The 24,337-nt window shown below is 36.3% G+C and overlaps 1 protein-coding gene across 28 annotated transcripts in view; it reads right to left on the reverse strand.

The window, feature by feature from the left end:
* EIF4G3 (eukaryotic translation initiation factor 4 gamma 3) overlaps positions 1-24,337 on the reverse strand; it is a 315,445-nt gene that overhangs the window by 67,547 nt on the left and 223,561 nt on the right. For 23 of the 28 annotated variants that reach the window (XM_034645782.1, XM_034645798.1, XM_019808886.2 and 20 more), the window contains 6 exons: positions 19,060-19,160; positions 14,212-14,458; positions 10,228-10,361; positions 8,295-8,414; positions 7,803-7,913; positions 2,132-2,302 (listed from right to left, as the gene is read on the reverse strand). In XM_034645782.1, the coding sequence (XP_034501673.1) occupies positions 2,132-2,302; positions 7,803-7,913; positions 8,295-8,414; positions 10,228-10,361; positions 14,212-14,458; positions 19,060-19,160 (884 nt within the window). The remainder of the gene's footprint in view (positions 1-2,131; positions 2,303-7,802; positions 7,914-8,294; positions 8,415-10,227; positions 10,362-14,211; positions 14,459-19,059; positions 19,161-24,337) is intronic. The other 5 variants (XM_019808876.2, XM_019808877.2, XM_019808883.2 and 2 more) reach the window with 3 other exon arrangements.

A 24,337-nucleotide genomic window follows, 5' to 3' on the forward strand; every position in this document is an offset into this window, starting at 1 on the left:
TTAAAGACAGGTTAAAAGCTAGGGTAGAAATATAAAAATCAGTCCTTCAAGTAGAAGAGTCAGGCAGAAGTAGTAGGAATTGTTGCAGCAAGAGAAGAGAAGACAGACATAAGCAGGGGACCGCAGCAGTGGAACCACCACAGTAGTATATGCAGTTGGAGTCTAGACAAATCATAAGGCAATGATTTCCTACAACTGCCTCAAGGAGAAGATGAAACCTTACGATACAGGAAAAACAAAATCATCGGTATTAGTCATAGTGCTGTTAAAATACAGTGCTAAGAATGAAGTTAGAGTGAAAGAGTTTTTTCGAAGTGGAGGCAACAATAAAACCACTAATTTGACAAAAAAGTAAAGAAACAGGATTAGCAGGAGCACCAGGACAACGTGATGTATACAAAAAAGAGAAGGAATGGAGCAAAGATCCACCATACGTGGAAGAAAAAATATCAGTAACAACAGGATTGTATTCACCCTGAAAAAGAAGTCTATTAATTCTCCACTGGATTTGCTTTATCTTTTTACTAAAGAAAACTTATCCAATTAATGAATGATACCTCAACACAGTAAAATTATGTTTCTGAAATAAAACTTAACCAATAATAGGGAGAACTTTGTTACCAAGTAAACAGAGGCAGATTACAAATTGCAACAAATAGATTATTCCACAACACCTGGGGTAACTTAATTTCTCAAAGCTTCAGTTTTCTCATATGTAAAAGAAGGAAAATATCTATTCCCACTTTCATAGCTGCTCCAAGAATCTAATGAAATGAGGCACTAATATAAGTGCCTTAACTACTAAAACAAGACCTCTTCATCTTAGTGATAAAGATGCAGCAGGAATTTTACCTATGTTTGCAAGCCATTTAGGCCCCTTATCAATCAGCAATTCTCAGAGTGATTGGAGGGAGAGATCCAGATGGTATTTCTAAACCGAGGTTGAGATACATTGAGAAGAAATTCGGGAAAGATTAGGTACTTGATTTCAGTGAATCTGGAGATGGATGTTCTTAGGGACAAATATCTGGGGAAATCACTAGAAAGATGAACAAAGACAAGCAGCCAATTAAAGGCTGACAGCATGGCTTTGTGATGAGTAAGTTCATCTTGGTCTTGATTTGTATCAACTTTTTTGGTTAGTTTCTTTGTTTAACAAGTATACTGAGTATCTACTATGTTTGTGGTTCTGTGTCGGGGGCTCCAGGAACCATGCCAATTGGTTTATATTACTTAATTCAATCTTCACAGTAGCCCTATGAGGTAGGTAATATTAGTATCTTCATTTTACAGATGAAATTAAGAACTTGCCTAAAAGAACCTGCCTGTCTCCGGAGCTGAAGCTTTTGGCTGCTGTATTAAACTATTCACAATGAGAGGAAAGATATTTAAGGAACGAGACACTGACAAGTCAGCATATGATCTGTGATGCCTAACTCTGGTACAGGTGCAAAAATCAAGAAGGGACTCTAGTCTTGGTGCCTAGAAGCAAAAAATCCAAAAAAGGTAGTAGAAGTAATCTAAGTATAGGAAATGGCATTGTGTGTACAGCAAATGATGAATGAAGACTTAATTTCACACACAAAAATAACTGTTTGGATTAAAGGAATTCATTCAATTTACCCTATGAGTTCTGCAGGCAGGTATGCATAGAAAGATGCAAAGAATTCAATTTTATTCCAAAGACTCCAAAACAAGCTTGGTTTCTAAATTCTAATTTATTAGAAATGAAGGCCTGACAAGGAGACATAAAGCAGTATGCTAACTACACTAGCACAGGGTACTGACTGAGAATCTAAAAACACATTTATAAGAAAAGCAAGCATTGATCTAAGCCTAAATGATCAAAGACTATGACATAGAAACCCTCTAGATATAGTATTTTGAAAACCAAACAAGAAAAAAGTATGTTGTCTGGCACATTACGCTAAAGATTTTAGAATAATGCTTTTAAAAGAAAAAAACAAACAAAAAAACCAAAAAAACAAAAAACAAACAAACAAAAAAAACAACCCAAAAATCTTGAACTAAAATCTCTCGGTATACTAATAGGACAAAATAACAAGTTAAGCAAATCAAAACAACAGCATTATATTTCCAAAACAATGTTAAAATGTGCTTCTCTTCTCACCTGAGTTTTAATGTTTTCAGGATCCTCAGCTTGGCTGTCTCGTTTTTGGCTGGGCTTCCAGGCATTCTCTGCCTTTTTCAGGTGCACATCTTCTTTTACAGAGACTGTGATGATCTTCCTGGGCTCTCTTCTCTGGCCAGGTTGAGATCTTCGTGGTCCAACATTCAACAACTAGGACAAGAATATTCTTTATTATATCTACCGAGTGTATTTAAAATTTACTGCCTCTGTTGTGCTGCTCAAGTCCAACCTGATGATCACACTAAACACTTCTTAGATGCAAAGGTGGGTATTAAGCACTCAATTTAGATGTGATCTTTTTGGGGGGAGAAGGTAAGAGGACAACCTTAGAATACCATCCATGTAATGTTCTCCACTACTCCAGTTTTTAATCCTGAAGTCCTAATTTAGACAAAGTGATGGAAAATTTTGTTTGATACTATTGTTCCTAACAAAAAAGAGTACCCCCAAACTGAAGCTTTATTTTTTACTAGTTGTGTGACTTTGGACTGCTCACTTGAATAATTATACAAATTCACAGGCAGTAATCATCACAGTCACAAAACTGCTTCAAAAACTAGGTTTCTATACTGCCAATGTGAAATGCAAATATAACTTTATCACAAAAATTCTTTATAGCATAGATATCCAGCCTTACTACAGATTTGAATGGATCCTTCTAAATTTCCTGGGCCAGAAATACTAAAATAAGTCTTTCTTAAATCATTAAATGAGATTTAACTAAATTGTATCCTGAAAAAAATGTCTTCTCTTTGTCCGTTCTTAGTTCCTGCTAGAGTCCCACTATACTCACTCTGTTAAAAACACTTGTTGGCATGTCATAATGGCCATCCAATTAAGAACAATTACTGCAAGAGATAATGAAGTAAAAGTTGCATTCTGTGTATTAAAATGTCCCTAACAGTTGCCACCTTAGATGCCAGGAAATAGCTTTTCAAAATTAAACATTTGGTTTGACAGTAAGTTCTGTTCCTTCCAGATCTGTTGCATATTGACAGCCTTTCCCTTTTGTGATATGCCATTTTCTTTCTTTCTTTCTTTTTTAAAATAGGCTCCACACCATGGAGCCTAAGCAGGGCTTGAACTCATTACCCTCAGATCAAGACCTGAGCTGAGATCAAGAGTCAGGTGCTTAACTGACCAAGCCACCCAGGAGCCCTGATATACCATTTTCTAAATGCTGAGTAAATATTGTAATTAAACATCAAGAGGGAAGGAAAAAAACTTCACACAAGGCATATAGATCAGAATCATATCTCACTTAGTGCCCCAATACTACCCTTTTTAACTTATATGAAGCTTCAGAGAAGGAAGTAGAAACTTAAATTTCATGCTTTATATAAAAAAACAGGTTCTGAGGCCGAAACTGGTAAGATTGAAAGCCTTTAAAAAACACTCATTCTCAGAATTATACTTCGCCACCTGCCCTAATCAGACACAGCAGTATCAAGCATGTGTCAGGATCAAAAGATAGAACTCCTGGGCAATACACAACCATCTTGTCAAATATACCCAGCTAAGTACTCAGCATAAATGATACAATTTCAGAGTATGTGGTACACATTAAAAAACCCGAGGCACCACACACAGTTTAACTAAAAAAGAACTGAAGAGGATCACACTGGAAAACTACCAACAGGAAGCAGTTGCTAAACTGGACAGTACTACTATAAAAATACTTATTTATAACTAAAACTTTGATATAGTAGCCCAGACAAAACAATTCTGATAAGAGAATGCAGCACACCAAATATTATCTGATTTTTGTAATTCAGGTTATATTCTAGTGTAAACTAGAATGGATAACTAGTGTGGGTTAAAATCTTTATCAGTGCTTGGATAGGTTCAAATAAACAATTATATCACAGGATGATTTAAATTAATCCATGAATTTGCACATAAAAATTTGTCAAGAACAAAGATTAGTGGGTGTAATGCAAGGTAACTATGTCAAAATCAGATAAGAGCCATAGTAATCATAATTTGGGGATATAATTTTAATCATGTTTGAATGAAGTATGAAATTTCCATTTCCAAAAAGTATTTACTGGAAACATCAATGAATATGCAGTGAGATGTGAATCCAGAAAGTAAACAGGACTTATGCCAAATCTCTTTACCCACTCCATGACAAATATGTATGGATTTCAAGTGAACTGCATAGCGATGTGAGAAATATTACTAAATAGGTAACGATGTTTCAAAGGAAAGTGAGTTTTGAAAAGATAACATAAGCTGTTAGTCCCAGATAAAAAGTTGGTATTATAACCTATGTGCAAGTTTCCAAGACGACCTTGAAAATTATTATTTAGTTCACTGGATACAACTAAGAAAGATACTGTTCACAAATATGTAACCAAGAATATTGTGTCTTCAACAGAACTGTTATACTTAAAAATGCTTAACACACTTAATAAACGAATCTCTAATGTACTTATGCTTATACACTGAAAATGAAATCACTGTGTGGAACATCAATGCTTGGAAGGACTATGGTATAGCGGAAAAAAGAGGCAGATTACAAGAGAAAAAGGACTGTGGACTTTGAGTTCAATACTGCTACTTATGAGCAAAGTTACTGTGAGCAAGTCTCTGAACTTTGTTGTAAGAACTTAGGCTTTCTTGTACATTAAATGCCTCAAAGTTATTATGAGGATCAGGGATATAAGGCATATAAAAGGACCTTAAAAACTATTAAGTTACCATCAATATCAAAGAAGAAAAGGAACTTTTTAAAAACTGTTATCTATATAGATAGAAGTAACCTTAAACATTTCATGTCCTTTATGTGTGGAAAATTTAATACAAATTGTCAAATTTATAGCATCCTTCAAAAGACGCATCAAATATAATGAATGATTTATTTACTAAACACACATAAAATTAAAGAGTTATGGAGTGAGTGTGTGTGAGTGTGTGTGTGTGTGTGTATATATAAATGAGCCTAGTCTCCTTGCTTAAAGGACAATCCAGGTTGGAAAAGGAACTTCCTGGCTGGCAGAGGAATTTTAAGGTGTAATGTGCTCAGGGTCCAAAAATGTGACAACTCAAATGAAACATCAAAATTTGGCACTGACTGGGGCGCCTGGGTGGCTCAGATGGTAAAGCATCTGCCTTTGGCTAAGGCCATGATCCCAGTCCTGGGATCAAGCCCTGCATCAGGCTCCCAGCTCAGCGGGGAGCCTGCTTCTCCCTCTCCTTCTACTGTTCCCTCTGTTTGTGCTCCCTTGCTCTATCAAATAAATGAGTAAAATCTTTTTTTTAAAAAAATCTGGCATTAACTAGTGAGTTGCATGTTTTTTCCCCAGGTGAACTGAGTTTTAAATTTTTTTTAACCACTCTCATGTATTTTTCTTAAATGTATTAAATAAAAAATCATACCCATCTCTGTTTTAGAATTCAGTATACATTGCTCTTATCTCATTCATACACTATAACCTTAAACTCCTCTGCTTACCTGAATAACCAAAGAAAACAGGACCAATATTCATCCTACCAAGTTTTAAAGAGAGATAGCCAAGTGTTCCTTTAAGGAGAAAGGGAAGGATGATATAAGCTCAGGAAACCTCTTTGTCCTTAGAATTTTTGTAATAGCTCAGCTAACCTAAAAGCTAACTGAAATAAATATGAATGGTAAATTACTAGTCTAGGTCCACTGTCTCTTCCTCAATACATGTCTTTTGGGGTACTTTCTGTGATATTTGCCCAGATTACTATTAAAATTAACATCACACCTGCTGAGTAATTTGACTTTTTAAAAAAGTAGAGAGAGCATACTGCCTGAGTGCTTCCAACAGATTTATGTTACTAATCCATCAAAAGACCTTTATGTTTGTTTGAAATGTTATGTAACTGCATATGACATGTTAAAACAACTGCTACCCATTCAAGTCTTTTGCAGAGAAGTTTATAGTAGGAGCCATAGTTACTTAAGTCACACCATGAAGCATAAGTCTAGTAGATCTTATTTTTGGATGGTAATCATTTATAAGCCAATTGGGAGGCTGGGAAAAATGATTAGAGGTATAGAACCAAAAACGATGAAGAGCAGAACTGTTGCTTCTTTTCCCAAACAGCATTATTAACTGTTCCTTTATATGTTACATAGCTATATCCTACAAAATTCCCATCTGAATCCACAACAATATGCCAAAGTAAGCCGGACAAATTAAGTGAGGCATGTTTGTTAGCTACGGGAGATGCTGGAAGAATAATTACTTGCATTAGGCTTAACATATCAGTATACTCTGACGGATCACAATTTTACTTAAAAATTAGTTTGTGGCACATGACAGAGCTATTTAAAGAAAGTGAAGTAACTAAAGCTGACCTTTTTCGAGACATTACAAATTCCTGATAATGGCTCATTTCCAATCACATTACTTTGTACCAAACACCTCATTTACATATGTAAGCAGACAGATTACTGGGCAAACATACATTGTGGTAATTTTAAAATTAATTTTCTAATTTCAGTATTTTGAAAGAGACATAGCTTATTCTCAATCCACAGCACTTCCTTTTTGTAATATCTAATTATTAAACAATAGCAAGCTGGTGATGAAAAGTGGCAGTATACACTGGAGGAGGAGATGTGGCAAATCATACCTCCTGTGAGTGACATATGAACAAAACAAGAGCAATGTGATAATGACAGATGCTGTTAGCCAAAGACTAATCAAAATGGCATCAACATTATTTCCAATGTTTGGCAAAACAAAGATATAAATCAAAACTGAAACAAAAACAAAAATCAACGCTAACAGAAATACAACTTTACACCACCAAAAAGGGAAATAATGTTGAAAAATAAGGTATCAAATGGTTTCTAGAAAGCTGCTTTCTAAGACTTTCTGCTGAGGTAATTAAAACCTGAGAAAAATTTTAATTTAGTATTTACAGAAAATAAAGATTAAATTTCCAACCTGTGTGAGAACAGAGTATCACACACAGAGATACTGTTAAGATGGTAATGCTCAATAAATAATATGCTTCAAATTAAGGAGATTTTCTGTAGGTTTTACAAAGCCTTCAACATATTGTAGGCCCTGAAATATTTTTAATCACTGGCTGCAGGCAAACAACAAATAATTCAAATATCTACAAAGTGACATTTGTTTCCTGATGGTACAGTCTTATTTCAAAGCAGGTTTCAAAAGTTGCCATTCCAGAAATAAAAAGGTGAGGGGAAAATAAAAAGTGTCACCTTAAATAAAAATATTTTTACAATAAAATAGTCTTAAAAGGATGATCTGCAAATGTACGTCAAACTCCAAGCTCCTCCAGAAGTTTAAATTAAGTGCTCTCTATACCATTCCCATTTGGGAAAAACAGGTAGTCACATCACTGGCAACTTTCCCCCACGCTTTCTGCAAGTCTACAAAGCATGGAGTAGGCACAGCCTGCCACATCTTGCACAGTGCAGTGCCCCAGCATAACTCCACTGGTGATGTCACTTCTACCGCTGAAGAGCCTGCCACTGGGGGTGTAAAGGCAACCTGCAGTTTACCAATACTGCACTCTTTTGTACATGTCATTTGTTCATATATTGACTTCACAACCTATAATAAGTGGGAAAAACAAAACAGAAAATATCATAACACCAGAGACTATTGTTAAAAAAAAAAAAAAAAAAAAGGATTCAGCGCACCCCTAGAGGCAGGCTCTTCAGGGGTGGGTGCGACATCGCCAGTGGAGTGCAAGCTGGGGCTTTGCTCTGTTCCAGAATTGGCAATCCATGCCTGCTCTGCACTTTGCAAATCTGTAGAAACAAAGACAAAGAGATGACCATTAGCTGAATGTCATCAGAGATCTCAACTATATCAGGACACCTCAAAATAAAACAGGAATCCTATTTAAGGTTGGCTCTATTTTTAACCCATCTGCAGTTCATTTCAATTGAAAAAATATGAAAAAAAAAATCAAGACCAAATTAATGAAGACCAGCTTCTCTCAAGTAAAAATGACTCAAATGTATTCTTTATTTCCTTTAATATTAGTATGGGAAAGACAGTCTTCACCTCTTCTATTTCTTCTTGGTTAGAGGAATCAACGAAAAAAGCCGCTTTCTTGCCGTTAGACAAGATGTCTTCAAGTCTACGACAGTTTCTAACTAATTGGGTTGTAGGGAACTTGCACTTACAGGTACACCTCTTCCACCAGGGGTTTGCCTTCCAAAATCTGCAAAGGCTGGAGTAAAATCTGGTCCTCGAGGCAAAATCCGAGGATCCAGAGTTCGCATTGGCAATTTGGGTTGGTTGATCTGCATGAAGAAGCAAAGGAAAGCTTAACACAAGTTTCAAAACATTCAGTGTAAAAAAAGTAAAAACTCAGACTGAAAAGTTATGTCAGCTAAAATGATGAGGGCTGGCTTTCTGAGGCAGCGAGGTCCAATCTGAACCATGGTAGCTTCTCTGGACTTAGGCCAGCAATTGTTTTCTGGTGCCCTGGGACTGATCAGGCCTAAAATTTCTGAGGAGAGGCTAGACACCATCAGTAGATTGGCTCAATAGACATTCAAGGACCAGCAGAACGGCACAAGAAAAGCTATGAGATCCTATGAACTAGGGACAAATTTGGGGATTTTTCCCAAGATATTCACCAGGACATCAGAGGACTTGCTTTGAAAAATTCTGATATCACATATGTCAATTTTGTTGCTGTCGTTTTATGGTTAGCAAAGCAAATATTCTGAGTGAAGAGTAAGTCTCTAAAGGAGATATTTTTCATGTGTGATCACTCGATTAAAATCTCACTCGATCTGCCTTGTTAATTGGAAGTATATGGCTTCGTATAGGCATGTATTGTGACTGTAGATGAAACAAAGCTCAGGGAGAAATCAACTAATAATTGGGTGAAGTTAGAAACCAATGAGGTAGGCAGACAAGAAAGAATATTTTCTAGAGGATAATCTAATTTAGTGTATGTAAAACCTACCCTCTAAAGTAGTCTCAAAATAGCACTGTCACATAAGTACCTAAGAGAGAAGACTTATATACCAAGAGAAATAAGAAACCCTGTTGCTATAAAAGAGAAAAATAATACATATAAGGTCTTGATAAGCAGCTGCTGGAAATCTCAACAAGAGGTGGATCTCATTCTGATAGATAGTTACCCTCTACACTTCAATAAGGATTAATATTTTCTCTTCAAAACAAAAATATTTTAAGCGTGGTCATCATCACTGGTTCATCACTGATACACATATTTTTATTTATTTATTCGACAGAGATAGAAACAGCCAGCGAGAGAGGGAACACAAGCAGGGGGAGAGGGAGAGGAAGAAGCAGGCTCACGGCGCAGGAGCCTGATGTGGGGCTCGATCCCATAACGCTGGGATCACGCCCTGAGCCGAAGGCAGACGCTTAACCGCTCTGCCACCCAGGCGCCCCTCAAAACAAAAATATTTTAAGCGTGGTCATCATCACTGGTTCATCACTGATACACATAAAATTACTTGGGCAGATACACATCTGACTCTACTCTTTTTAATTTAATAAAGACAAAATAAACACTGTACTAATTTCCTGTATGCACCATTAAGATCAGATGTAAAGAAAAAAGGTACCTATTTATTTACCCAAACTGAAAAGTAATCACTATAAGTATGTATTAGGGAAATTTTGAGATATAACATTATTTGAATTACGTTGGTTACCACTTAAGTTTGATTTGCCAAATACACTCAGGCATCTGACCTGTCCTTAATGCCATTCTAATTCCATACTGAAATTTTAGAACAGTGAAGAAAGAGCTCCACATCACTTTAGCCATATTAACCCGGCAGACACACATTTTTCACATCACTAGGCAATAGCAATAATAAGCAGGTAATTAATGAATTTTAAAACGTTACCACTCAAATATGGGCCAAACCCCAAGTTTACAGTACTCTACAATAAACCCCAAATCCAACAATATGTAGGAAAACTCTAATACTTAAATATTATATATTTTAATTCAAACACATTTAGTCTCACAAGTCCTAAAAATTGCTCGTACTTCACACAGCTGTACTGATAACTGAAACCAGTTCCCTACAGAAAGGCAGAACTTTCTCTGAGTATACAGCTTACTTTGTCAAGAACCACATCACTGATGGGAGGTAGGCCCTCTGGTTTCTGTATACAGGCCGGCATGAACTGGAAGTCCAGCAAAAACTCCCTGTCATACTGCTTCTTGCCTTCAGTATCAGCAGGTTTCCAGGAATCTAGAAAAAGGGACATAGACAAGTCTCTGTAAGATCATTCTATGGAAAACCAGTAAGAGTACAAACTAGATTCCAATATTTACTTTACCCTGTCATAGACTAAAACACAAAGCAAACACTGAGCTACTGTCAGAAAATGTCATGTGAAAATTTTAAACTGTCTTATGTTCCTTTATCCCTTCTGAATACCTTTGGATAGTCTGAAACTGCTATAGAAACCACTTAATATACACATTAAGCAGACTTTGGCCAGAAACATGTAATAAAACTCATTAAATAAACTACCAAGCCTTTAAATAGCTCAGAAATAATGAATCTATAATACTCTTTGGTTTCATGTAAAAGAAGGATACTTTGGTTGTTCACTTGGAAATGTTATTTTGGAGGGGAAAAAGGCAAAAGGACACAAAACAAACACAAATAACTTCTGTGAGATTCTGAAAAGGCTAAAAGCAGCTACAAACAATTTTTTCCCCTAACTATGGTTTATTTTATGTTTGAAGTACAGTTGACTCAAAATACTGTATTAGCTTCGGTATACAAGATAGTGACTTGACAATTATATACATTATGAAAGGCTCAATCACCATGGAAAGTGTAGTTAACCGTCTGTCACCATATAAAGTTATTACATTATTGACTATATTCCCTATGCTGTACTTTTCATCCCTATAATTTTTTTGTAACTGGAAGTTTGACCCTCTTAATCTGTTTGCCTTTTTTGCCCACCCCTCATCCACCTATCCTCTGGCAATCACAGGTGGTTCTCTGTATTTATCAGTTTCTGTTTTTCTATTTGTTTGTTTTTTAGGTTCCACATATCAGTGAAATCATATGGTATGTCTTTTTCTGTCTGACTTATTTCACTAAGCATAATACCCTCTAGATCCATCCACACTGTTGCTAATGGCCAGCTTTCATTCTTTTTTTATGGTTGACTAATAATCCACTGTGTGTATGTGTACACCATGCATGCACATACACATATATATACACACGTCTTCATTATCCTTTCATCTATCAGGGCACACTTAGGTTACTTACATATCTTGGCTACTGTAAACAATGCTGCAATAAACATAGGGGTGCATATATCTTTTCGAATTTGTTTTTGTTTTCGTTGGGTAAATACCCAAAAGTAGAATTACTGGGTCATAGGTGTATCTATTTTTAATTGTTTGAGGAACTCCCATGTTGTTTTCCATAGTAGTGGCACTATTTTTATTCCCACCAACAATATTTTTAATATTAATTTTAAATTAGTTTTTTGACATAGCACTCACTTTGCTCCTATGGCCATTGTTACCGCTATCATTTCTCACAATCCTGATCTCCTTATATAAAGTTGGAGAACTTCCTGAAATTTTTGTTGGATAAGAAAAGCATATCACAGTATTTTTCTTCTAATTAACAAAACTCTTATCAAAATCAGGCCCCAGATCACTTCATGATAGTACTCTGGGTCCTTTTTTATATTAGTGATTCTTATTATGTAGGTGATAGACTCATGATGGTTTGTGAGAACACCACAGATATTTTCAACCAAATCCTTAATATCTTATTATATTCATTAAAAGGCAGGCAGTTTATTGGGATCTAAATTTTAAATTGCTGGGGCACCTGGATGGCTCAGTTGGTTAAGCATCTGCCTTTGGCTCAGGTCATGATCCCACGGTCCTGGGATTGAGCCCCACATCGGACTCCCTGCTTGGAGGAAAGCCTGCTTCTCCCTCTCCCTCTGCCACTCCCCCTGCTTGTGCTCTCTGTCAAATAAATAAATAAAATCTTAAAAAAAATTTTTTAATTGCCTTTTTTCCACTGTGAGGGTATATTACAGTTTAGTTGTTCAAAATAGTTGGGGCCTATAGTTGGGTACTTTTTCCTTGCCAAACTGAAGAATAAAAATATAACTGATAGGGGTGCCTGGCTGGCTCAGTCAGTAGAGCACTGGGACTCAGAGTCATGTGTACTCTGAACTTACTCAAAAAAAAAACAACACACATACACACACACACTCTGACACAGTTCTATAAATGACAATAGTGTCTCAATCTCCTAAAGGACTGGTGGTAGCCACAAGTGCTTTGTGATCTGACACAAGCCTAGATCTTTAGAAGTAATTTTAGTATACTGAGTCCTAAAGTTAAAAAAATTTTTTTTTACTATAGGGGGCGCCTGGGTGGCGCAGTCGTTAAGCGTCTGCCTTCGGCTCAGGGTGTGATCCCAGCGTTCTGGGATCGAGCCCCACATCAGGCTCCTCTGCTGGGAGCCTGCTTCTTCCTCTCCCNTCCCCCTCCCCCTGCTTGTGTTCCCTCTCTCGCTGGCTGTCTCTCTCTCTGTCAAATAAATAAATAAAATCTTAAAAAAAATTTTTTTTTTTTTTTACTATAGCATATCCCTATAATTTCATAAAGCCCATTGGCAGCAGTTTACTGGTAGTGAAAAGATCAGTATATTAAGGTGGTATCAATCAGTGACTTTCAAACATTTCTTACTACAACTCACAATAAGAAATATAATGACTCTATGACTCAGAACAAATTACAAATTTAAATAAAAGAAATAAATATTTCTTTTTTTTTTTTTTAAGATTTTTTATTTATTTATTAGACAGAGATAGAGACAGCCAGCGAGAGAGGGAACACAAGCAGGGGGAGTGGGAGAGGAAGAAGCAGGCTCATAGCTGAGGAGCCTGACGTGGGGCTCGATCCCATAACGCCGGGATCACGCCCTGAGCTGAAGGCAGACGCTTAACCGCTGTACCACCCAGGCGCCCCGAAATAAATATTTCTTAAAACAATATTACCCTTGTTCCTGTAATACAATGACAATTTTTTATTCTCCATTTTCAAAAATGTTGGTTGTATGTCACTAATTTCTGTCTAAGATTAATTTGATGTCTTATATTTTACATTCAAAATTTGATGTCTTATATTTTACATTCAAACCCAATCTCACACAGAAGTCATTAAGATTTGTCAGACTAAGAAAAACGTTGCACCTATCCCAAATCTTCTATCAAGTGAACCATCTTTTCCCACATGTCCATGCCAAATCACTCCGAAAATCTCAAAGTCAACCATAGTTTCCATAGGATTGGGAGAGACTTTAATGGACTTGATGGTGTCTAAAGATGAAAGAGCCTCTGGGGCTTATCATGTATTTCACAGGGCACGTCTCATACTGCATGTGCTTAATAAGCCAGTCACACTGCTTCTAATGATTACAGTTCAGTTCTACAGAGTGATTTCTGTCAACACATTTCCATTTTGAAATTAGTGAGTTACAACCAACATTTTTAAATTCTTTTTTTTTTCTTTCTTTTCTTCCCTTTAGGTAGGCTCCACGCCCAACGTGGGGCTTATACTCATGACCCTGAGATCAAGAGTCACGTGCCCTACCGACTGAGCCAGCCAGGCACCCCATACCCAACATTTTAAAAAGGAGAGACTAGAGTAGAAAATGTCAGTGTATTACATGTAGTAAGTGATTACGGTTTGTGAAATGATAAACACAAAAGAGAATTGAAACAGTCCTTTCAATTAACCTAAATAAAATTAAATTCCTCTTGTCGTATTCCACCAGCCTAGCACTGATATCCTTTGCCAGCTGCTCTTCCAATGCCAGTAAAAGCAGAATACTGGCATCAGATATCACTTCCGCCAACAGAGAACTCCCTGGATTTGCTAGTCACTAACTTATGCCTGCTAATCTATTCTGTAAATATTACACTATGACGAGCCTCTTATCTTCCACCCAATACTTCTCTACAAAAAACCAACATTGCTGTAGGTTATAACAGTGAAGGTGAGAAGGAAAGACATGCACAGGAAGGCAGGGATTCACTTACCTGGTTTGAATGGGAATGTCACCCCTTCACCAGAACTATCAGTGGAGCCTGAATTAGCATCTATTCCTTCACCCTCAGAAATACTCTCAGCACCATTACGTACAGGCTCAGCTGCTTCTCCATTTTCTTCCACAGTTTTTACTTTTTTTAGGTCAGAGGGGTCTCTTCCAGGATGAAACCCTTGGCTCATTTTATCCTGTTCAGATTCAAGTACTCTGTCACCTGAAAGCTCCTCTTCAGCTTTAGGCTAAAGCATAAGTGAACACAGAGGTTACATGATTTTTACCATGTAAATATGCATGAAAATCTACACCTATCCCCTCAAAAGACACAAGAAAACATGTCACTACAAAAAAGGATGTCTGTGTTCAGCATATGGTACTAGAATGCTAAGTTTATTTAAAACACTTTTCTCATTTCATCTCTTGGCATAAGAAGACAAGTCACATGGCTACTGAAATGCTTTAACATGACTAATGAAATCTAAATGTACCAAAGGTTAGAATGGAAAGAACTGTTAATCCTTGCACTTGTTGGATATGAAAGAGTCCTAGTCAGAAATCTAATTCAAGCGCTCCTACTCTTGCCACTAAGGCTCAGCAAATATAAAAAGAAACATTAGAAGGTATTTTTTGTGTTCCTGTTGCTGCTAAATGGAGAGTCTGATGAATAAAGTATCACGGTCCTACAAAGTTGATCATCTCTCATTTTACAAGGAGGTCACTTGTTAGTTAAAATCTACTTTATCAGTTCTTAGAACTCTGTGGTTGTACCCTTATTCAAATTACATATGGAAAAGTGCTTGGCATATATTCCTCTACAGAGGGAGAAACCTGGGTTCTGGTGCATCCTATTTTTATTTTTTAAAGATTTATTTTTATTTCTTTTTAAGAGAGAGAGAGCACACAGGTGGCAGGGGCAGAGGTAGAAAATCTCAAGAAGACTCCATGCTGAACACGAAGCCCGATGTGGGGCTGGATCTTAAGACCCTAAGATCACAACCTGAGCCAAAACCAAGAGTGGGATGCTTAACTCTCTGTGTCACCCAGGCGCCGCGGGTGCATCCTACTTTTATAAAAAGCAAAACAGAATTGAAGTTATTCACCAGATGATTTTTGACCACCAGTTTCAGATATCAAACAAAAATTAATTTCTTGGGGCACCTGGGTGGCTCAGTTGGTTGTGGGATGGAACCCCATGACAGGCTTCTTGCTCAGCGTGGAGTCGGCTTGGGATTCTCTTCTCTCTCTCCCTCTGCCCCTCTCCCTGCATGCACTCTCTCTAAAAATTAAATAATTAAATAAATAAAATCTTAAAAAAAAAATTTCTTGAGGGCCATGTATGAACCATCAAATTTCCTTGATGCAAAGTTGTCCATGAACTTTATGTCTTTCTTTATCATGAAGGGTAAGCGCTCTAAAAAACAAGCCTTTGGGGGCGCCTGGGTGGCACAGCAGTTAAGCGGCTGCCTTCGGCTTAGGGCGTGATCCCGGCATTACGGGATCCAGCCCCACATCAGGCTCCTCCGCTATGAGCCTGCTTCTTCCTCTCCCACTCCCCCTGCTTGTGTTCCCTCTCTCGCTGGCTGTCTCTATCTCTGTCAAATAAATAAAATCTTTAAAAAAACAAAACAAAACAAAAACAAAACAAGCCTTTGGAAGAAGCACTCAGAGGAAATAGACATTCTAACTGATAAATTCATGCTAGGAAAGCAAAAAATAGAGGCTCTGTTGAATTCATTCAACAGAGGATTTTATAAAAGAACGTCATATACACAAGCAAGTGGTTACCTCAATTGATTCATAAAATTATGTTTTTTAAAAAAATTAAAGAGTTACAAATCCTACTTTCTTACATAAGTGAAATATTATAATAGGTATACTACAAGTCAATTTTCTTCTAACATACAAACACAAATTTGCAAACACACACTCACACCCCATATGTGCACGTGTGCTTTCTCTACTCCCGCAACAGGAAAACACAACATGGAAACCATCAAAAGAAAGACAGACATAAAAATTTCAAGAAAATAAAGGTTGAAATAATTTCTTTTTAAAACATGGCGCAGAGTGAGCATCTTTTAAAGTTTGAGAAAAAAACAGATCTCCCAAGTTTGAATCATGAATCAACAACCTTACTCTTTCTTATTCTACGCTCTATTGTAGTCTAACTTATAATGACCTTGCAATGTCACCTTCTAATTAAGTATAGATCATCAAGAAGATCTTTAATAATTTGGCATCAGAGTCTATCAATGGTACTTAAACTTATTAAAGAGCAGTATAACTACATTATACAATTATTATGGAGTTTTTTTTTCAGAGCTTATAAAATGAAGAAAAATGTTAGAGAAAAAATATATCATGTCCTCTTCTCTGTACCTAAAATCAGCAAAAGAAAATCTATTGGATGTAAGTAGAGAATGTATTACTTGGAAAGTTGATTTCTAACTGGAAGAAGAGGTATAGAGAAACTTGGTTCCATGAATGACAAAGCATAATTCAGAGAACACAAAATCACTGAGGTGTCTGAGGAACACTGTTAGAAGGATACTTTTCAAGGGAATCACAAAATTAGCTGCATAAATATTTATGATGATTATTTTTCTTTTAGCTGGATGAAGCTCTCTTAAACTAGTTTGCAACTATCTAACAGTTCCTAAAATGTTTACTAACAAAACCAGATTGAAGAAAGAAAACACCTTATTGGCTGGACTGTTAAAGGTTAAACTTTTATAGGGAGTTGTTAAAAGAAGATGTTAGTTGATAAAACTTCCTATTGCACTCATGAGTATTTAAAGTGCCAGAAAGACCAGACAACTACATATGTAATAACTGATGAAATATCTTAATATTTTAAAACAAACTTTAAGATACCTTGACCAGCAATTTTAAGATGAATCACCCTTCACGTTACCCTTCTAGGGTATAATTTATAGAATTTGATTAAATATTTGCAATGATTTAACAGCCCAATATATAACCTAAAACACGCTAATATCTGAAACACATTCTTTTAAAGGCTGAGAAAAATCTATTAAGAAAAGGAGAGCTTGAGGATCAGTGAAAATAAAGATAATGACAGTATGCACTAAACTACTCTAATAAATGCTCAACTATAGGAAAGACAAGGAATTGGATTTCTGGGGGGGAAAAAAAAGGTCTGTGTGCAAATAATCAAACTCTTTTTTATTATACTTTTAAACTATCAGGTTAAGAAAAAAGTGATTAATTCAGAATGAGTCAAAACCGTTCTCATGTATGAAGAATAACAACCTGAAGCAGGTTTTAGCCAACTATGGTTCATGGGCCAAATCTGGCTCATCCCCTTCTGTACAGTGTGCAAGGTAAGGATGGTTTCTGCATTTGTAGTCACTGAAAAAATTCTAAAGAAGAATATTTTATGACACAGGGATATTATATGAAATTCAAATTTCAATTTCTGTCAATGAAGTTTTACTGGAATATAGTCACATTCATTCATTTATACAGTGTCTATGGCTGTGTTTGAGCTACAGTAACAGAGCTGAGAAATTGTGATAAGGATCATATAGTCTACAAAGTCTAAACTATTTACTATCTGGACCATTATAGGAAATGTTGGCCAAACCCTGACCTAAAGAAGAGGATGAATATTTGCAGTAGTGCTGGCCTACCCGTTTAATATTCAAAAATGCTTAGAAATCTAGCAAAGGAATATGAAGTATAACAGAAGAAACTGAATACAAAACAGTGGAATCTAAAGAGAAACCAGTTTATGAAGCTCTTACAGCCATACCAGGAATGTATGAGATTCCCCTGCCTCTGGAAGGTATTTTATTCTCTGTAGGAGCAACATTTTCTTGTTCAGCTGCAAGACAAGTGCAGCAACTATTTGCACCTCTACAACTTCCTGCCAATTCTTAGCCCCTGATAAACACACTGAAATCACTTCTATGAAACATTTTAGTGGTTGCTATGGAACTAACTGTGACATCAGTAGAGCATCATGTAAGAGCAGTGACAGGACAGGAGGAAGTAACAAAGGGGTACTGTGAACTGCTTGGAAAGGGTGAGAATTATAACTAGATAGAAAAGCCTTTTGAAATAAATGCATTTAAAGTCACTTTAAACTAATCTGTATATTCTAATGTAATCACCTTATGCATTTAATAAAAATTATTTTAATAGAGTAGATGTTAAGAGTTCATAAAGAAAAAAGCAACATACAGATTTTTTAGATTACTCTTCATTTATAGGCTTCAGTACATAGGACTAAGGATACTGAGATTATAGACTATGAAACTGATAGGACACTCCTTAGGACTAATTCTACCCTTGTTTCTTCCTTACATGGTCTTTTGTCATGCTGTAACCTACAGCAAAATCTGGTATGGGTTAGTTCAAACAGACAAGTCATATGTGAAAAGTTGTTACTGGGATGCAGTTAAAAGATGACAGATCCAAAATGCATTTCCCCGAAAATGTACTTGATGGTTTCTACCACCACTGCTGCTGAGTATTTGGGAAAAAAAAGTTTCCATTTTTCTTTATCAGAGTAGCCTTTCCATCTAGCTAACAGAAGGAAAAATTCAGTTGAGGGGGTTGGGGATTAATAAAAAAATTAAGCAGTAACTTAGTTTTTCCATTTTAGAAGAGCGATTTTGAAAAAGAGACAAGAATGAGATGAAACTGAACATGGTATCAAAAACCGTTTTTTAAGATTCTGTAGGTGGACCAAAACCAATCAGACTCAGCTCGATATGTCATGTTTTGTTTGAAAAGCAGTATCTCAAAAAATAGATATAAACCATACTTGTCTTAGGGAATGGCACCATTACTCTGATGATAAGCTAAAGAGACTTACTTTGCCCCTTACCTCCACTTCTGCCTCTAACACCTCTTCAGTGGTTCGGGTCCGATCTTTTGGTTTCTTCCACATCTTTGGTGCAGTTATAGCTGTCTGAGCTGAAATACAAGATCAGGGCCATTACTTCCCACTGCAAAGCGATGTTTGGAAATACCGAGTCTAAAATGATACCTGTATTCAAATTTAGCAGAACACAAGAGGGCTTCACCCATGTGGAAGAAACAGCTGAATGATCAAGTGAACAACTGTGTGGCTGTGGCCCAGAGATCGCACCAGCACATTTCTTAGGCACAAACCGCTCACATCAGTACGTAAAGCCTTCCAAACAGTGTCCTAGGTTCCTCCTATTTCATGGTTAGGACACATAATTCAGTATGTGGTATCTATACAAGAAATTGGCCCACCAGCCAATTCGAGACTTGGGTCTGCTTCTATTATTAATTAACTATGTGATCTAAAGCAAGTCACACTTCTCAGGCACCTGCATATTTAACTATAAAGAGGGGAGTGAGATTAGATGGTATCTAAGGTTCCTTTAAGCTACAAAAAAAATCAAATTCCAGCGTCTGTTTTTTAAAGCTTTCTAGACAACAAAAGAACACTGATTAAGGTCTCATTAGCTAGGCGCACTTCTACAACACTCAGTTCTCATTTCAGATCAATACTGTCAGTCTAGTTGTTCACCCTGCTGGGGAGGAAACCAAGAAAGATAACCCATTTTTTACTGATTATATTGTATCAGAGATTCTAGATGGAAAATTAAGTCTACAAAGGATTTTTAAATATTCATTTGGCTTGCAAATTCCACAAAATCATTCAACATTTGGATGTACAATTTAAAGCCTAAACATCAGATAGCAAATAGAATATATTAAAAGGATCCTACAGAAGTCAACACATGAGTCAACAGACAGAAGTGAGGTATGACAGGTAGATGGGTAGGGAGAAGAGTCAAAGAAAGGCCACTTAACAAATAATTATCAGAAGTGAATAAACACAAAGCTGAAAGGTACCCTGTACTGTTGTTTGCCTACAGAAATAAAAGATCACTCATCAAGCAAAACCAACCAATCTCTGGACAGCCTACTCTTTTTCAGAAGAACAGCAGAATATGAACACTTACACTGTTCTGGGGAACAAGGCAAAGGAAACATTTATCATTCTTCTCAAAATTATTGCACCATCATAAAAAATACTCTTGTAAATCTCCTTTGTTACACACACCTCAATTTTTTTTTTTTTAATACTTCCCCTCATGGACCGTAATGAATAAGAAAACATTAGATGACTGTTATTTTTCTTGGTGACCTACTCAAAGTAAACTATTTTCCCAAAGTATGGAATTAAGATCATGCATGGGTTTAAATTTCCTACTGCCTCAGTCTTATATTGTATATGCATATTCATGTATGTATGTATGTATATAGTGGTTCCTTTTCATTTTTTATGGATTTTCCAATTTTATATAACCAGTCTGTTTTATGTGCATCTCTTCAAAATGTGAATAATTCTGCTTCCACAGCAGAATCCTTTTTAAGAGTTAAAGTTTAGGAAACACGTATATTTTATTTTAAATTTTATTTCATATGTGCATAAATTTGGCTCTAAATTCCATTCAGAGAAAAGGGGAAGACCACTTTCTGGAGGATTCTTTGGTATCAAATATACACTCAGGAGTGGTTTCCTCCAAACAACAAAAACCAAAGACATAGACAGACTTTATTTTTCAAGAACATGATTATCAACCGTACCCACAACCGAAAACCATAAAAAAAAATCCCCCCAAAATACCCATTTCTTTCATGGACAACATAACATTTAACATGCTTTTTTAAAAAGAGCTACTTATGCAGCAGAAATTGTCACTCTGTTTAAGGGGCTATTTAAAGTTCTGATTTAAAGTAGTAATTCACAAAAAGAAGTGAGAGAAAACACATGCTTCTTTAGGAGCTATGCAACCTTTTGAAAACCTCAACATAGATACACACATATCTAGTGTCTGGAGAGATTATGATATGCATCCCCTCTCCTACCATTACTGATGGAGAGGTGCGTTAAACTTTGGGTGTGCTGTAGTGGGGAGGAGAGAAGAGTGGGGAGGAAGACAGAGACATCAACTCTGATTTACAGGACAATTAATCTTGACTTAGCTAAAATAAGAGAATTACATTTAAGACATTGTCTCAGATTTGTTCTGTCCTTTCTAGTCCATTCCCAATGACTACACCTTAGATTAGGCCCATATTATTGCAGTGGTGTTACTATAAGATGGTCTTGTAACTGTCTCTGATTCTTACTTTAAGACATCATATACAATACTGATGGATGGCCTTTATAAATAATTGATCTGACTGGGTTATTCTTTTATTGAAAGTATTCTTTAAGGCATCATGCACCATGCCAAGCAGAGTTCCTTACACAGAGTGGGCACTTAAATTTGTTGACTAAAGAAACAATAGCAGCTCTATGTAAAAGATGTCATACTGACATTCCCAAGACAAAGACATGGATTCTTTCCCCCTTGTCTTGAATGAAAGCACCATAGGACAAGTGATAACCTCTGTATGAGATTCATAATGATCATAATTTAGAGATACCTAGAGCAGCTTCCCCTACCCCTCATAACAATCCAACTCTTAAAGGCACATTTAATTTCCACTACTTTAAAATACAAAATAAGGAAATGTAAACAAAAAAGCAATACTATGATTTCAAGACTTTTGCCAATTTTTACATTATTGGCAGAAAAATGATGTTCTCCTTGAGTACTCTTGTTAGGAAATGACTAATAGAGAAATTCAGAAAAATACTGGGGACATAGACAAGTTTAATGATTGGGTTTTAGAAAGCTGCTTTGTCTTTTCTCTGACAGAGGTTTTAGAATTTATGCCAAGACTGCATCAAGTTAGAAATGTTCCCATTTTCAACTCTCACCCCTGGAATGGAATACAGACTCCAGAAAGTTGTGTTATCAAAACTATTATAACTGGTAATGACTCCATTTTAAAAAAGAAAGCACTGGGGTGCCTGGGTGGCACAGCGGTTAAGCGTCTGCCTTAGGCTCAGGGCGCGATCCCGGCGTTATGGGATCAAGTCCCACATCAGGCTCCTCCGCTATGAGCCTGCTTCTTCCTCTCCCACTCCCCCTGCTTGTGTTCCCTCTCTCGCTGGCTGTCTCTATCTCTGTCAAATAAATAAATAAATAAAATCTTTAAAAAAAAATAAAAATAAAAAAGAAAGCATAATGCAATACATTTTAATGACATCTGGTAAAGGCCTGACAAGTCATTCCTGTAAGTAGAAGGAAGAGTCCCCTGTTTTTCATTTACTTTTTATATGGCCTCTATTGGAGTCAAGATGCTAATCTTGCAAATTAAAAGCTAACAGCTCTCCCTCTGAAACTCAGGAGGTAAGTGCTGGGCTCGGAGAAAGGGGGCTAACAGAGAAGACTCATAAATTGACTGAGTTTTATTAAACCCATGTAATTTTGCACAGTCTTCCCTGAAGCCTGACATAATTAGAATACTGAGAAAAACTATTATGTAAAATGGTAGATCACATAAGAATAATCAATGGATCACAATCAATAATCAATAGTTAAGAGACAGAGACAGAATGCATCCTGTAGAGCTATGGCGTGTGTGTAAAACATGATCGAGAACATACACTGTCTCTTTGCAGGAGTATGGGTGCTAACGAAAGTCCTGGTTACTAGTCTGAACTCCTGACTCTAAGAGATACCAACAATGGTGTATAGTAAGTACAAGGATGACACACATGCCTCCTATCACTAGCATAATGCTATTTCTGTATCTAGACTATTCTTTCTCCTCTTAGTCCTGCCAGTCACAATTCCTACATATACACAGACTATCATTCACCTTAAGACTTAGAAAAATTCCCCAAAATTGGGAGGAGGAACTTGGAGGGTAGAAATTTAGTAAAAAAGGATGGAAATGGTCAGCTTCCTTACATATTTTCCAACATGCAGGGTTTTATAAAAAAAACTTATAATCTTTCTCCTTCTTAATTTTTAAGTAGGCTCCACACCCAATGTTCGGCTTGAATTCATGACCCAGAGATGAAGAGTCGCACATTCTACTAACAGAGCCAGCCAGGTGCCCCACATGTATTTTCTTCTAATCATAAAAGTAAGATAAATCCATTGAGGAACACTTATAAATATATTTATAGACAGATAAAAAATTGGAAAAAATATCTTTATTTCTGAGATATTGTGAAAATTTTGGCCGAATTTCTTGCCAGCATTTAAAAGACGCAAGTATATGTACACTACGTAGTTTTATAATCTTTGTTTTTTTAAAACGGAACTGCAAACAAGAATGTAAACCTCTATAGTTTCAATCTTTCAGTAGGAACTGTCATAACAAATTAACTTAGTCAAAATTCCTGTATGTTCCATCTACTACATTTTTATTAAGGGAGTAAAAGAAAAGTTCACAGGTTGGTATCTGAAAGCAAGTAAATCATGAAAAATAAAATAATAGGCAATAAAGAACTATAAAAGGCCTAGATGTACATGACTTTTATTAAGTCACTTTAGTCAACAGTAAGTAGGAAGAAAGAAAAACTTCCTGACTAGTCTGTAGGAAGTACACCTTAAGATGGAATTACACTGCTGAAGTGTCAACCAACTGACCAGGACCAAGTCACAGCAAAGATTTTTATGAGCTGCTTCTAATAGCAAAGATTTGGCTTTGGGCTAGTTAGATTAGGCTAACGGCTTAAAAACAGATTAAGTTAAAAAAGATAAATGGCTATACGCAACTAATGAAGCATTGAACTTTGCATCGGAATCCGGGGATGCACTGTATGGTGACTAACATAATATAATAAAAAAAAAAAAGATAAATGGCAAAATAAAAAATTATATCCATATTACAATTATTACCATGTAAAATACTTACGTAAAGTCTGGAAGGAAATGAGGAAGTTTGATGTTAAGACTCAGACTACAATATTTGAACAATGGGGGCCTTCCTCTGTTTTTCAATATTTGTAACAATAAAGTTTGAAGAAACCAAAGAGTGTGAAGATTTTTACTCATTGTTTCAATCTTGTTTTATCTTACATGACTGAAGTGGAAGTATTTTGTTCTCGATTTTAGGGCTGTTCTCTATAAAAATACTACTGAAATAAATTTTAAGAACTGTTGATTTTCTCCTTCCAGGATGCCTGGGTTGCTCAGTCAGCTAAACGTCTGCCTTTGGCTCAGGTCATGATCCCAGGTTCCTGGGATCCAGCCCTGCACTGG

Source organism: Ailuropoda melanoleuca, chromosome 2, assembly GCF_002007445.2.
Source record: "Ailuropoda melanoleuca isolate Jingjing chromosome 2, ASM200744v2, whole genome shotgun sequence".
Lineage (NCBI taxonomy): Eukaryota > Metazoa > Chordata > Mammalia > Carnivora > Ursidae > Ailuropoda > Ailuropoda melanoleuca.